At 33.2% G+C, this 14,505-nt stretch overlaps 1 protein-coding gene across 7 annotated transcripts in view; it reads right to left on the bottom strand.

Annotated features, from left to right (window-relative positions):
• Window positions 1-8,818: 8,818 nt before the first annotated feature.
• The window catches only part of jar (Myosin heavy chain 95F jaguar), a 102,808-nt gene continuing 97,121 nt past the window's right edge, over window positions 8,819-14,505 (bottom strand). For 3 of the 7 annotated variants that reach the window (XM_089632505.1, XM_089632510.1, XM_089632507.1), the window contains 4 exons: window positions 10,929-11,046; window positions 10,363-10,563; window positions 9,722-9,869; window positions 8,819-9,106 (listed from right to left, as the gene is read on the bottom strand). In XM_089632505.1, the coding sequence (XP_089488631.1) occupies window positions 9,103-9,106; window positions 9,722-9,869; window positions 10,363-10,563; window positions 10,929-11,046 (471 nt within the window). In that variant the 3' untranslated portion in view covers window positions 8,819-9,102. Of the gene's footprint in view, window positions 9,107-9,717; window positions 9,870-10,362; window positions 10,564-10,928; window positions 11,047-14,505 lie in introns of those variants that run through there. The other 4 variants (XM_089632508.1, XM_089632511.1, XM_089632512.1 and 1 more) reach the window with 2 other exon arrangements.

Below are 14,505 nucleotides of genomic sequence, written 5' to 3'. Positions count from 1 at the left end.
GTAAATTTTTCGTTTTATATAATCTTTTGTTTTGTATAAATTTTTTTAAATTCATATTCCTTTCTCACAAATTTAATTTAATTATTGCATATTATGCTGTCTCAGTAGAAGTAAAGTCACAAGGATGAAATCCATAATTGGTTTTATTTCACTATATAATACTAATGTACAAACTGATTAAATGTAAACTGTCGATTTCCCTAAAATAAATAAATATTTATATTCATATATTACTTTAAAAACATTACAGATAATAAGTTTCATTGGGTTTGCTACATCTGCATCTTGAGGCACTGCCGAAAACCAGCTGCATTCTGGGTCCGGATTGTACAGCTGAGCAGTGACCTTTTTGTCAATATTTTCAAGTCAAATATAAAAAAGTGTAACAAGCTTTATAGAGAAACATTTATTAACCCATTGGCTGTAAAGTTTTTTCCCGATATTTACAATTGAAATTTTGTTAGATTTCGGCAAAATGGCGGGCGGTTCGGAAATAGACAAGCTTGTCCGTAAAACGCGTAGTGGCTAGTAGTAAACGGCTAGCATCAGCCCAAATTGAGAGTTTATTATATGAATCTGACGACGATAACTTAGTGACCATATATTCCTCAGATCCGTAGTCTGAAGACAAAGAATCCACTTAGGAGGCAGTGGATGTTTTGAACGTTTCGACGAGTGCAGTAGGCCCATCGGCTTCCATACCTCCAGCAAAATGTCGCAAAACTACCAATCCTGATGAATGGACGTGGAAATCGTCTCCAAACATCAGCCGGATTGCATTTACCGGCAATCCAGGAGTACGAAGAAGTACGTTGCAGGATTTTTAAGAGGACAAGACGGAGTTGGCACTTTGGGCAGCCATTGTTGTCGAAATCGGTGCATAAATAATTTCAGTAAACTTAATAATTTAGCATCATGTTTATATAGTTGTATGCTTTTTTCATAGTTTTAAGTATATATTTATGTAAAAAATATATATTATGGTAATAAGTATGATTAATGTGCAACTTTTCTTAATCCAACTATAAAAAAAATTGGTTTTTATTATAAATTTATTTTTATATCCTCGTTTAATCATATTGTTTTTTTTTTAAACACTTACTTTATTTTTTACGTTCCTTAATTCAATGTACAAGTACATTTAAAAAAATTGTAACGTTTACATATTTAGTTTAAAAGTTATATTAGATTTAGTACACCACTGCAGATTTAAAACTTTTGGTACAAAATTAATTCGGATGTGAAGGACACTTTTTTAGCTAAACAATTCGGAGGCCAATGGGTTAAGAAACAATTTTTTTTTTATTATTATTGTGTTTTGTTAAATTCATTAGCCCAACTCCTGGTTCTTTCTTTTAGTAACTTTTAATCTTAATATATGAAAATTCAGGCTGCTGATGTTTGCGCTAGCAAAACTCTAAAAGTAGTTGACCGATGTCGCTGAAAACTTCAAGGATTGTTCTTTCTAGTGAGTGTTTAGATAGTGGTTTGAACAGTAGAAGAAGTCGGGGAATGCCCGAGAAATACTTAACCCAATATCTCTGAACCGGAGTGAGATACGGAGTCAAATTAAACTCAATGTAATGTAGTTTTTTAACAGTAACATTGTGGTACATATACAGTAGTGAATGGTGGAAAATATAAAGACATTAGCAACAGTGAAGTATTGCGGGGTTCACTAGTTTTTAATGAAATTGGTTAAAGAATTGGTAAAATTTAAGAATTGGAATTCACTAAACAAGTTACAAAACACGGCCATAACTGTCAAAATGCAGGAAATTTGGAAACTTTTATTGGCAAAAATGGAACTTTAATGCATCTGTTAAGTTGAATCAGGGTTATTTAAAAAAAAATATTCATATGTATTAAGCTTGTCCAGCTACTCTGAAAGATTGCCAAAAAAATTTCTCATAATTCCTTATAAATTTTTTAAAAAATGGCCATAATTTTCACATGATCGTATTAAAAGGGATGAATCCAACTCAAAGTCAATTTCGGTTGACGTCTGTATTTAAAAATTTTTAGCAAAGCAAAAGGCGGTACTTCGCCGTCTGAATCTATTTTGCAACTGGCTGTGAATCCGGTTTCCAACGATCTGCAAAATGTGCTACTAAATCGCAAATGCGATTCACCAGCGCGATACAATCACTTCGAAGGCGACTCAGCAGTTGTCGATGTGTAACGGGCCTTTTAGCATTTTGTTAAACTATTTAGGAAACTTTTTAAATTTATTTATTTACCACACTCATTTTTGCGTCACTATGCGAAAATGCAATTTCTAGATGGTTAGGTTTAAAACAAACCTTCAGGCCCCTCGCAGAAAAGTCCCACAATGCAAACCTTTATATTACTTTAGCCAACTTTTCTTTTCCGCGCAGGGTCTGGTTATTTCAATGTGGGCTCTTTGGCAGTCAACGCACAACTGATGTTGTAGTTTATTCAGGCTGTGTGGTTTGCCTCAAGCTCATCTAAACGATACTCAGGTTTTACATTAGGGCAAGTCTACCCTTTTTGTAATGTCTATGATGATGACCAAAAACCTTCTGAAGAAAGGAACATGGTAAGTCTTTTTTTTTGAAACTGCTGAAACCAATATATTTAAAATAATTTCAGCAGATAGGTGGCAGATGGTGTGAGAAGGAAAAACTTATTTTTTAATCATTTCAATGACATATTATGTAGCTTCCTAAACACTTCTGGACAATCTCACAAAAAGTTTTCCAAGTTATGAAAAATTTAATGAAAAGAGCGAAAGCAGAAAATTGACTTGATAAATACCAACTGTTTACAAATAATCATCGACTCAGATACGTGTATTCTCGCCGTATACAGATCACCATCCATACATAATATTGCACCATTTATAACGGCTCTAGATTCTCATCTAAAAAAACTCACTTCGTACAAAAATATCATCATAGCTGGTGATCTAAACATAAACATACTTCCTAATGGCCACCCTCAAAATATTGATTACCAACTAATGCTTCTAGAACATGGCATTATAAGCATCATTAACACTCCTACTAGAGTAACCAAAGATACAGAATCATGTATAGACCACTTTATGGTTAAATCAAAAAGACAAATATGTAGTGCAGTATACGAATCCACAATCACAGATCACTACACAACTATGATAGGCCTGAATTCCCCAACTAAGAACTTAACTTTCAAAAATAAAACAACAAAAAGAGAAATTGATCACACGAACCTAAAACAATGTTTAGAAAAACAAACATGGGAACATCTTACAAAATTTAACTCGGCAGAAGCGGCCTGGAATTTTTTCTTAACACATCTCCAAACTCACATTACCCAAAATACCAAAACAATATACATACCTATTCCACATCGCAAGGTAAGACTTAAAAAATGGATTAACCAAAGCATCATAAATAGCATTAAAAAAAGGGACAAACTACACCAACAAGTTAAACTGAACCCTTATGACACTTCGCTTTATTTCTTCTACAAAAGGTACAGGAACATTTGCTCTCTGATAATACGTAAAGCCAAAGAATTATACTATCGAAACAAACTAATAACAGCAAACTATGACCCTAAAAGCGTATGGTCAATTCTGAGGGAAAGTACTCATTCACAGAAGAACAAAGATGGTACCATAAAAAAATTACTTATTGATGATGAAGAAGTCCACTTCCACGACAATCCTACACATATCCTCAATTATATTAACAAACACTACATAAACATTGGAGCTAACCTAGCTGAAAATATCAAAAACACCTCACCTCTCAGAGATATTCAGGAACCTCACAACGATGCAACTAACATCAACAGTGAAAATATTAACAGAAACTTCACATTTCAAAATATTACACTTGAAGATACCAACAAAATAATTCAAACATTAAAGAATAACACAACTACGGGACGTGATGGTGTACACTCTAAAACTATCATAACATTAAGCCAACAACTACTTAAACCACTCACATACTTAATTAAGCGTAGTCTTAAAGAAGGAATTTTTCCTAGCTTACTAAAAAAAGGTCTTGTTATTCCAATTTTTAAATCAGGACAAAAAAATAACGTAAACAACTACAGACCTATTACGCTACTAAATACCATTTCGAAAATTCTTGAAAAAACTATAAAAAAACAACTTCAACACTATCTGGAAACAAAACAAATACTATCGATGAACCAACATGGCTTTAGGAAAAACAGGAGCACAGAACATGCAATAGCTGATGTAACGGACTTTATAACACATAATCTTGACGCTAAGAAAAAAGTTATTTCTATTTACTTAGATCTATGTAAGGCCTTCGACACAATTTCACACGAAAAACTTTTTAAGAAATTAAAAAACATTGGTATTGATGGAGTAGAATTCGACTTAATTAAAAGCTTTATGTCTGACAGAACGCAACAAGTTAAAATTGACAACAAGACAAGTGAACCACTTTTAATTACATACGGAGTCCCACAGGGGAGTGTACTTGGCCCTTTATTATTCCTCATCTACATAAATGAACTGTGTGACATTAAAATTGAAGGTAAAATCGTGACCTTCGCTGACGATACAGTTCTTCTATGTCAAGCAGCCACATGGAAAGATGTATTTATAATAGCCGAAAAAAATTTATCAATTATTGTCAAAAAATGGCTAAACAGTAATACTCTTACCATTAATACAACTAAAACAAAATACATCACGCACAGTATAACACAAAGAGGCCAACCTCCAACTAACATAGACCTATTACTGCATGACTGTGAACAAACTTTATTTTTGCCAATGTGAACGTTTAGAAAGGGTAAAACAAATAAAATACCTAGGGGTTATTATTGATACACACTTACGCTGGACTGACCACATTACATTCATCACTAATAAACTAAAACGAGTCATGTACCTAATGAAGTCCATCAAAAACATTTTCCCTCTAACAATACTCAGATCCATATATTTTGCACTGTGTCAATACATTGCCACATATGGAATACTAGCTTGGGGAAGTGCTACAAGAATGACAATTGACCCAATTCAAAAAATTCAAAAGGCGATAATTAAAATAATCCTAAAAGTACCATTCGACACAGAATCAAGCGAAATTTACAAAACATTAGAAGTCTTGTCAATAAGACAACTTTATGCTAAATCTGCATTACTACACCTCCTCCAACACAAACTCCATATTCCAATTCAACCAAAAACCTCGTTAAAAACCAGATCCTTAACAAATAAAACACTTAACATACCGATAACACACACCATACATGGACAAAGACACTTTCAATACTACGCTACTAAACTGTTTAATTGTATGCCCATTACTCTGAAGCAACTACTAACTGCAAATACATCCGAAAACATTCACAAAAAAACATATCACAGCCTGGATCAAAAACCAAGATATTTTATTTTTTCAAAACATAATACATAACTCCAAACCAAACATAACAAACCATAAAAAGTGTATAATAAATAAATACGTTTTTCGAGATTTTACCAACTATACTCACACTTACAATACAAATATATCGTCGCTGTGAAATCAAACCGGCATATCTGCAAAATGCTTGTTTTTCACCAGAGCGCTTTAAAGATTTCGCATATGATATTTTCCTTTTTACGTCCGTTTGGTTCACCTCAATGCCACCTTATGAATGAATAAAATTTAGACGAATACTGCTTATTGAAGTAGTAGTTAAAAATAAATCGAAAATTGCTTAAATTAAGAGTAAAATGCAGATATGCCAGTATGGCTTTAAAATCAGTGTAATATTTGCATTTGTGTCACAGTGGCTTCTTCTTTTGGAACCTGTTTAAGGTATAAAAAAAGACAATGTTGTCAATGAAAAAATAATTTATTGCTTCACAATTTTTTTATAAACAATTAACATAATACTGCTCTTTCCTTTGCTGGTAACTTCAAAGTTTCCCAATCGTTTATGGAAATCTGAATTGACGGTATTATCCCGGCGGTAACTAACTTTAGGATACCATTTTTCTTCTTCTCATCAATAGTCTCTTGGAATAAGCGTGCATCAGAACAGGATTCACGCTCCCATTGCCCCGTTTATTCCTTTTCTTCGCCTCCTCCCAGGCATGTGATCCGTAGGAGGTTTTGAAGTAAAAGTTGCCGTCGTAAATGAGACAAACATCACACTGATCTTTCTTCAGTGTGAAAGTTTGTATGACTTGAAAAAACCTCTACTGGTAGTAGCTGATTCCTGCAAGGTTTGACTCCTTTCTTTCTGTTATATTAGATAATCTCTGTGATCGGCGATAGATTTTCCACCATCGATATACTCCCGAGAACTTTGAGATCTGTAGTAATGACTAGGAACACTTGCGTTTACAGTTGTGGCAAGGAGGCTTCATGCTTCGTTGGTTCACTCTTCCACGGGTTTTAGACTCGTATTCCTCACCGCAGTTTCGCATCTTTCAGTTTGCTAAAGTTTTTTTTTTAAATTTGCCTATTATAATTTATTTTTTTAACCGGGAGAAATTTTACCCGGGTCAGACATTTTGGCATATATGCCGGTTTGTTTTAGTTGAGGCTGCTATAAACGCTTTTGTTAAGTGCAAACCGGATTATCTGCCAATAAGTCATACAATAAGTCATATTTGGTAGTAATAAAAATGTACTATTGTGAGATAATCCAGTTTTACTTACATGATGGACGCATTTCCCCCTTGAAAGTTTTGAAGCAACTGGCGTATTGCGGAATAGGTCTGTCTTCTGCTAAAAAAAATGGCGATTCACGCATAAATGCATACCGGCCCAACGCCATCTGACAGATTTTTATTCAACTATACGACATGCCGGTTTGACATAAAAATAGAAGGGAAAAAAAGAAATTTTTTGACACCAATAACTCAAAATCTCCATTTTTGCATATATGCCGGTTTGATTTCACAGCGACGATATGCACATACATATATGTTAATTTATATTATTATTTTTTACTAAATTTATAATATTACTCTTTTATTATTATATTTTTTACTGAATTTACAAAAACCATTAAAATTTTATGAATATTCAATTTACAAAAACCAAAAAAGAAAATTAAAACTTATAAAAAATAAAAAACTTTCTTCTACAACGCATAAATACTTGTCACACCTATACATAACCACGTAAACACCTTAGCACAGGTTCTCCTAGTGAGGTGTTCACGAAACATACAATATTACTCACATACAGTTTCACTTTCTCAAACCTACCTTGCACACAACATATTATAGTTATAAGTTAATAATGCCATAAATATCGTTAAACTATGGTTTGACGAAAACTTATTGACACTAAATGTCGAAAAAACCCATTTTATACCTTATAGCCTAACAGGGAATATCTCAAATGTAAATCTAAGCATAAAAATTCACGAAAGAAATTGCCTCCTTAGAATCGCACCCTGTAACTCAAACTGTATACACATTAGTAGTAAAGTAGAAATAAAATATCTTGGAATAATTATTGATAATAACATCAAATGGAAAAGTCAAATAAATTCCACAGTAGACAGAATGAGAAAACTGATCTATATATTTTTTGGACTAAGAAATATTGTATCATTAAAAATACTAAAAGATATTTATTATGCACTTGCGCACTCTGTACTACAATATGGAATCGTGGCTTGGGGGGTGCATATAAATCATCCCTACTCCCATTGGAAACTATTAAAAAAATATTAATAAAAATCATCTTAAAAAAGCCATATTACTACCCAACTATAAATGTTTTTCAAGATTTCCCGGTTCCCCCACTTACAAAAATTTATGACAAAATTGCACTTCTACAAATACATAAAGATTTCTTTAGTAAAAATAATTTACCACAATTGAATATTAGCAAAAGAATAATATCTATTAATTTTTCGGAATAACTTAATTGAGTAAAACCTCAAATTGTAATATTTAAATATTGAAGACAATATTAGTGATTTTTAAATGAAAATCTGAAACAGAAAAATCAGAAAAGGAAACGGTCACATCTGGGACTCGAACCCAGGACCCTTGTCTTTCCGGGACAATGCTCTACCAACTGCGCTAATGGGACCCTATCCTACTCGGTCACTTTTAACTGTATCATACTTCGAATAAGAAATAATACTTAAATAAATAAATCATACTTCATTGTCCCGGAAAGACAAGGGTCCTGGGTTCGAGTCCCAGATGTGACCGTTTCCTTTTCTGATTTTTCTGTTTCAGATTTTCGTTTAAAAATCACTAATATTGTCTTCAATATTTAGAATAATATCTGTTGGAGGACTAACCGTGCCACTAGCACGAACCACAACAGCACAGCATCACTATATATTCAAGGGTGTAAAATTATTTAATAAATTACCCCTTGATATACGATCGGAAGAAAACTACGAAACATATTTAAAAAAAATTAAATTAAAATACTCTTGTACCACCTCATAACTTTACTCATTGTTTAGAAATATGTTTTTGCCTTTTCAATTCTTTGAATCATTTATTAACTAACCTATATTTTTATTACTTTTATTGTTATTTTTTGTTAAATTACTAATATTGTTTGTTTAATTTAAACAAATGTAAAAATATTTTGTTGTCCTCTCCTAAACACAAGCAGCTGCTTTATTAGGAGAGTGATTGAAATATTGGTGTTTATACCGTTATAAAATTGTAACCTTGTTTATATGTTTCAAAAAAAAAAAATTTAAAAAAAGTTTGAAATATATCATGTACAAATATAAATAATTATGTGAACACTGTAAATATTATATAGAAATAAATTAAAAAAAATAAAGAAAATCTCATTCTCCAATTCACAAATAAATAACAAAATAAAAACAGCACAAAAATATTTCATTAATCATATTTATTGGAAATAAATACACTTTACAAAAAAATCATGAAAAGTGAATATTATTATACAAAAATACTGTTGAACATTTTGAAACAGATTTGTCTAGAAAAGGAATGTGCCAACATGGTGGAATACAGGAAAATTCCTAAGGCATATTTTACTAACGCCAATCACAATAGTAAGATTTGTGTTCATAAGTACTAAAATAGAAAAGCTTCTTGTTATTGGTCAAATAGTACACAAGCGTACTATCACAACTCTCAACGGGTAGATTACGTTATCTGGAAACAGAGAATATTTAATTATTTAAAAAGGATGATAAATAGATCGATTGGAAAAAAGAACCTTTGCTATAGTTAGTAAATGAAGTGCTCAATACATTCTGTTATTGCTCACAAACCGAGCACAATATTTGAAACGCGTATAATTAATATTGAATGTCACGATGGGCAATGGGATTGACCTAATTTTTTGCTTTATGTGCGAAAATACACATCTTTGGAAAACAAAATAAGCAAATGGAGCCATGCCAGATAGATCCCAATCTATGTCTTATAAACAATGGAGCCATGCCAGATAGATCCCAATATATGTCTTATAGGCAAATGGAGCCATGCCAGATAGATCCCAATATATGTCTTATAGGCAAATGGAGCCATGCCAGATAGATCCCAATCTATGTCTTATAAACAATGGAGCCATGCCAGATAGATCCCAATATATGTCTTATAGGCAAATGGAGCCATGCCAGATAGATCCCAATATGCCTTATATTATAAATGTTGATATATTATTTCAGTTATTATGAATACACAAATTGTCTTCAAGAGTATGTGTATAATTTAAAATGGAAAGAAGTGTTATAAGGGGCCTCAGGGGGGCTGGTTGGCGCTCACTTGGCTCTCTGTGCAGGGCTGATGTAGTCAGCGCCCCCGTGGCGCGCCCACTCGGCCAGGAACTCGTGCTCCAGGATCTCCGCCCCCCGCTTCCTGGTCAGCCCCGTCTCTTCAAGACTCAGCTCACACATCTGCATATCATCGGTACCTGCAAATGCAATGTTCACTCTTCAATTCAATAGGGAGTTACTGAATCCTCGTCATTTCTGGTTTCCTGGTGGCCTGGTAGGGTTTGACTGTCATAACAGCAGGATTTTGATTAGAAAAAACATTAAACAATAGGTTATTTGTATACTTTTGAAGCTCTGCATTAATTATCATCCAAAGATGAGCTTCAGGATCCCTAAGACAGTCCAGGGCATCGCCCTATGGACCCCATATAATTGATCTGTGAAGTGTGCATTCATCAGCTCGATGCACGGCAGTTGAATGGCACCGCAACAGTACCGACCCGAGACTTTTAGGTCTCATAGGTGTGTGAATCATGTGGGCAGAACTGCTATGGGAGCAATATATTCTATTGGGGTTTCAAATGACATTGCAGGATGACAAATTACATTGTCGTGCAATGGTATTGCAATATCTTGTTTGGAATAGTTAGTATAACTAAGAGAGGCTAATAAATCAAACAAGTAATGTACCTGCGGTGAGCAGCACTGGTGGCTTGTCGGGGTGGAGTTCCATCTGGCGCGCTACGTAGTGGCCGTGGAAGTGTGCGTACCACCAGCCGCGGCGCTCCTCTGTTCCGCCTGGCCGCACGAAGGGGATGCGGAAGTAGCGGTCCGTGGAGACCAGGATGTCGGGTTTGGGCTGCGGGCGGGTTTGAGGGGTCTTGGCCGCTGCTGCGCAAAGAAAACAAATTGATTACGTGTGTTTATTCACTTTGACACATTTCCATTTAAATAACTCATATCTAAGCCATATCATATCTGACCAGTTTGGGGGTTCAAAGAACTAAATTAGTTATTCGAAACCCAACGTTTTAAACATGAGACCACATTTTCCATGCATGGTGCAAAGTCTCATCTCATCCTTTTTCCCCTGTTCTATTCGGGTGTAGAACCCGTCGCATCAACTCCAGGCCTCCATTGTGTATCCACCAGAGGGCCTGTCAATTGCTGGCCCGGCCTCTGTATTTGCTTTCCCTAAATTCAACATATTTGCACTTGCCAAGTAATTTCCAAAATGTGTTGAAAGTGAAACTCACCAGCATCCATGATGGATTTGGGAGCCCTCTCCGTCTCAGCCATGGTGGTCCTGCGCTGGTTCTTGGACTTCCAGGCGTGATAGACTTTCAAGCGGCGGTGGAACTCCACACGACAGGCCTGAACAAAGCATCAGAATTAACCATTGCAGAAGGTAACACTCACTGGGTTTGTTGAAGAGTAAAAAAAAAATTGCATTAATTAATCAATTGACTAAAATAAACATACATTATTATCGAGGAAAATCGTTTGGAATAATGATCTATTTAAAGGGATCGATTCGTTAGAGCCAGAATGGTGTAGTTTTTTGTTGTTTAGTAATTTCGGTATGAAATAAGTGTACAGGGTGGGGCAGAAGTAATGACCCGGTTTCGAGGAGGTATAAAAAAAAAACTAATAAACGAGACTCAGAAAGGGAACATTTGTCTCAATTTGTCCATAGAAATCCGAGCTGTGTATGCCGTAGCCTCATCTTGTTGGAACCACAGATGACCCAGAATAGTTTTGTCACTCAATTGTTGAAATTTGTTGTCTTTGAAAGTGGGCGGGGTCACTTAAGAGTGTCAACGATAAAGAGTTTAGAAACAGGCTGAATAAATGGCTTGGTTGCTTGGAGCCTCAGATTGATCGATCTAAAAGTTAGGAACAACAGCCGTCAGTTTATTCGTTTTTTTTATACCTTCTCAAAACCGGGTCAATACTTCTACCCACCCTGTAGATCACAACAATAGAACCTCTTTATGCTAATAAATATTTATTTATTTAGTTAAGCCCTAGTGGGCTTTAACATGATATAAATGTAAGTGATACAGTTGTGTTTACTATGTGTTGTACATAGTAAAAATGGTATAGCATAGTATTGATTTATAAAATAAGTAATCTTATAAGAGATAATGCATGAATTAAGCACATTTGAATAATACAGAAAACTCACATCTTTAAAATGATAAATTAATAAAATTGACAAATAAAATAAAATAGTGTAAAATATTAAAAATAAAGAAACATGTATAAACATGGTTAACACATACATTTCAGAAAAGTAATTATGAAGATTTCATTTCATCACTTATTAGTGATGCACATACGGAATCTTTAAACATGTCTACAACATTCCCAAATCTTTTTTTTTTTTTTTTTTATTTTTTTATTTAATATTTGTATGTTTTTTACAATAAATATACAATTATACATATTATACAGTGTTATCAAGGTAAATAATAATAGCTTTTCCTCACCATAAAGAGACAAGGCTCTTGTGTTTGGTGAGTGAATCCTAGCTCAATTATATGGAATCATGTAAGTAAGTAAATAATATATTTGCAAAACCAAGGGATAAGTAAGAAATAGGCAAGATTTATCAATAATACAGTTTCAAGATTTGAAGGAAATAATAATAAGAGTAAGATATGGACTTTTATAGTAGTTTTAGGTAATTTTTTAATTTTATTTTAAATTCCTGAATATCTTCAATATTTTTTAGATATAATGGAAGGATGTTAAAATATGTTATACCCAGATAGAGATAGGTATTTTGTGTGTGCTTTGTATTAAGTTTTGGGATTTTGATAGTTTTTTGATATCTTACTGATGAATTGAATTGTAAATTATTTAACTGTATTTCTTTATAAATTTGTAGAATTGAATATTTTTTATATATATTGTCTATTGTGGGTACATTGAATATTGAAAAGAGAATCTCAGTAGAAAATTTGGATGGTTTTTTCAATATTACTTTGATTATCAATCTTTGAACTATTTTAAGTGGATTTAATATATTGTTATAAGTTCCTCCCCAGCCAATAATACCATATTGTAATATAGATTGTACAATTGCATAGTACACTCTTTTTAGGTTTTCTAGTCTAAGAATATTTCTAAGTCTTATAAATATATAAATACATTTTCTAATTCTTTTGACAAGTTCACAAATTTGTTTTTTCCATTTAAAATGTTGATCTATATATATACCAAGATATTTAATTTCAGAAGTTAGGCTAAGTATAGAACATTCTTGATTGCAATTAGTTCTGTTACATTTAAGTTGATGTATTATAATTTTTATTTCTGGTATTGATTTAAATTTGTTGATAGAGAATGGGATACATTTTGTTTTTTCAGTATTTAATGAGAGGAGGTTTTTATCGAACCAATTTTTCAGTATATTAATATCAGTATTTGCTAAGTTATTAACATTATTCCAATCTGTACCTTCAATTATTATGACAGTGTCATCAGCATAAGATATTATTTTTCCATTTAATCTTTGATTGAATATGTCATTTACATAAATGATAAACAGTAACGGTCCCAGGACTGTACCTTGAGGTATGCCGAAGTGACTTGTTTTTTGTTGACTAAGAACATCGTTGATTTTTACGACTTGAGGGCGTTTGAAAAGGTAGCTTTTTATCCATTCTATAGCTGTACCACTTAATCCAATGTTTCTTAATTTACTTATAAGTTTGTCGTGTGATATGCTATCAAAAGCTTTTTTAAGATCTATGAAAATTCCAATGCATTTTAATGATTTATCTAATGAATTATGAACAAGACTAGTTAATTTTGCAATTGCATCCTGAGTGCTTCTACCTTCCATAAAACCGAACTGATTTTCATTAATTAATTTATTACATTTTACAAATTGGTTTATCCTTTTTTTAACTATCTTTTCAAAAATTTTTGCTATGTTCGAGATTACTGATATGGGTCGGTAATTGCTAACTTCTTCTGGGTTACCAGATTTAAATATTGGAGTAATGGTAGTTTGTTTGTAGATTGATGGAAACACTCCGCTTTGGAAACTTACATTTATTATGTGTTTTAACGGTTTAGAAATTTGATTTTTAATATTTTTTAAAATATTAACTGTTATTCCATCAAAACCCGGGGCAGAACCTCCTTGCATACCGTTTATAATTGATATTATTTCGTTCTCTGTGGTGACTTGGAATGTTGCTATATTATTGTCAGTATCAATACTACAGTCTGGAAATGTTATATTTGGGTCAGTATGAATGAGATTGGCAAGATTTTCCCCTACATTCGCAAAGAAGGTGTTAAATATGTTTGCAGCTTTTGAGGGATTTTCTTTACAACATCTATTACCAAAATTATCCAGTCGATTTATAGGTGAGCGGTGTGAGCCTGATAATTGGTTTTAAAATCATCACAGAAAAGTGTAACATTTTGTCTCGTATTTCTATTTGAAACATTTTATTTTGGCAAGAATTTAAGGGCTGTCTATACTAGCGATGGGCACAATCAATGATTTGACCATCGAAATATTTCAATCATTGACATGGACAAATCGATTCTGTCAAAAATCACCACGCAGTCCGAGAAAATCGTTTTGAAACGTCATTGAACAAGGAATCGATTCTGTCAAAAATCATTCATAACCACGGCCGTCATGTTATTGGTCAGAATTAATCGATATAAAAGCAGTCACGTCATTGGTCAGAATTTATCGATATAAAAGCAGTCACATCATTGGTCAGAATTTATTGATATAAAAGCAGTCACGTCATTGGTCAGAATTTATCGATATCAAATCAATTCCCAAATCCGAGATGTGTC

This window comes from Hesperophylax consimilis, chromosome 6, assembly GCF_061612785.1.
Source record: "Hesperophylax consimilis isolate HC1 chromosome 6, BYU_Hcon_1.0, whole genome shotgun sequence".
Lineage (NCBI taxonomy): Eukaryota > Metazoa > Arthropoda > Insecta > Trichoptera > Limnephilidae > Hesperophylax > Hesperophylax consimilis.
This window is presented reverse-complemented; position numbering and strand designations above follow the sequence as displayed.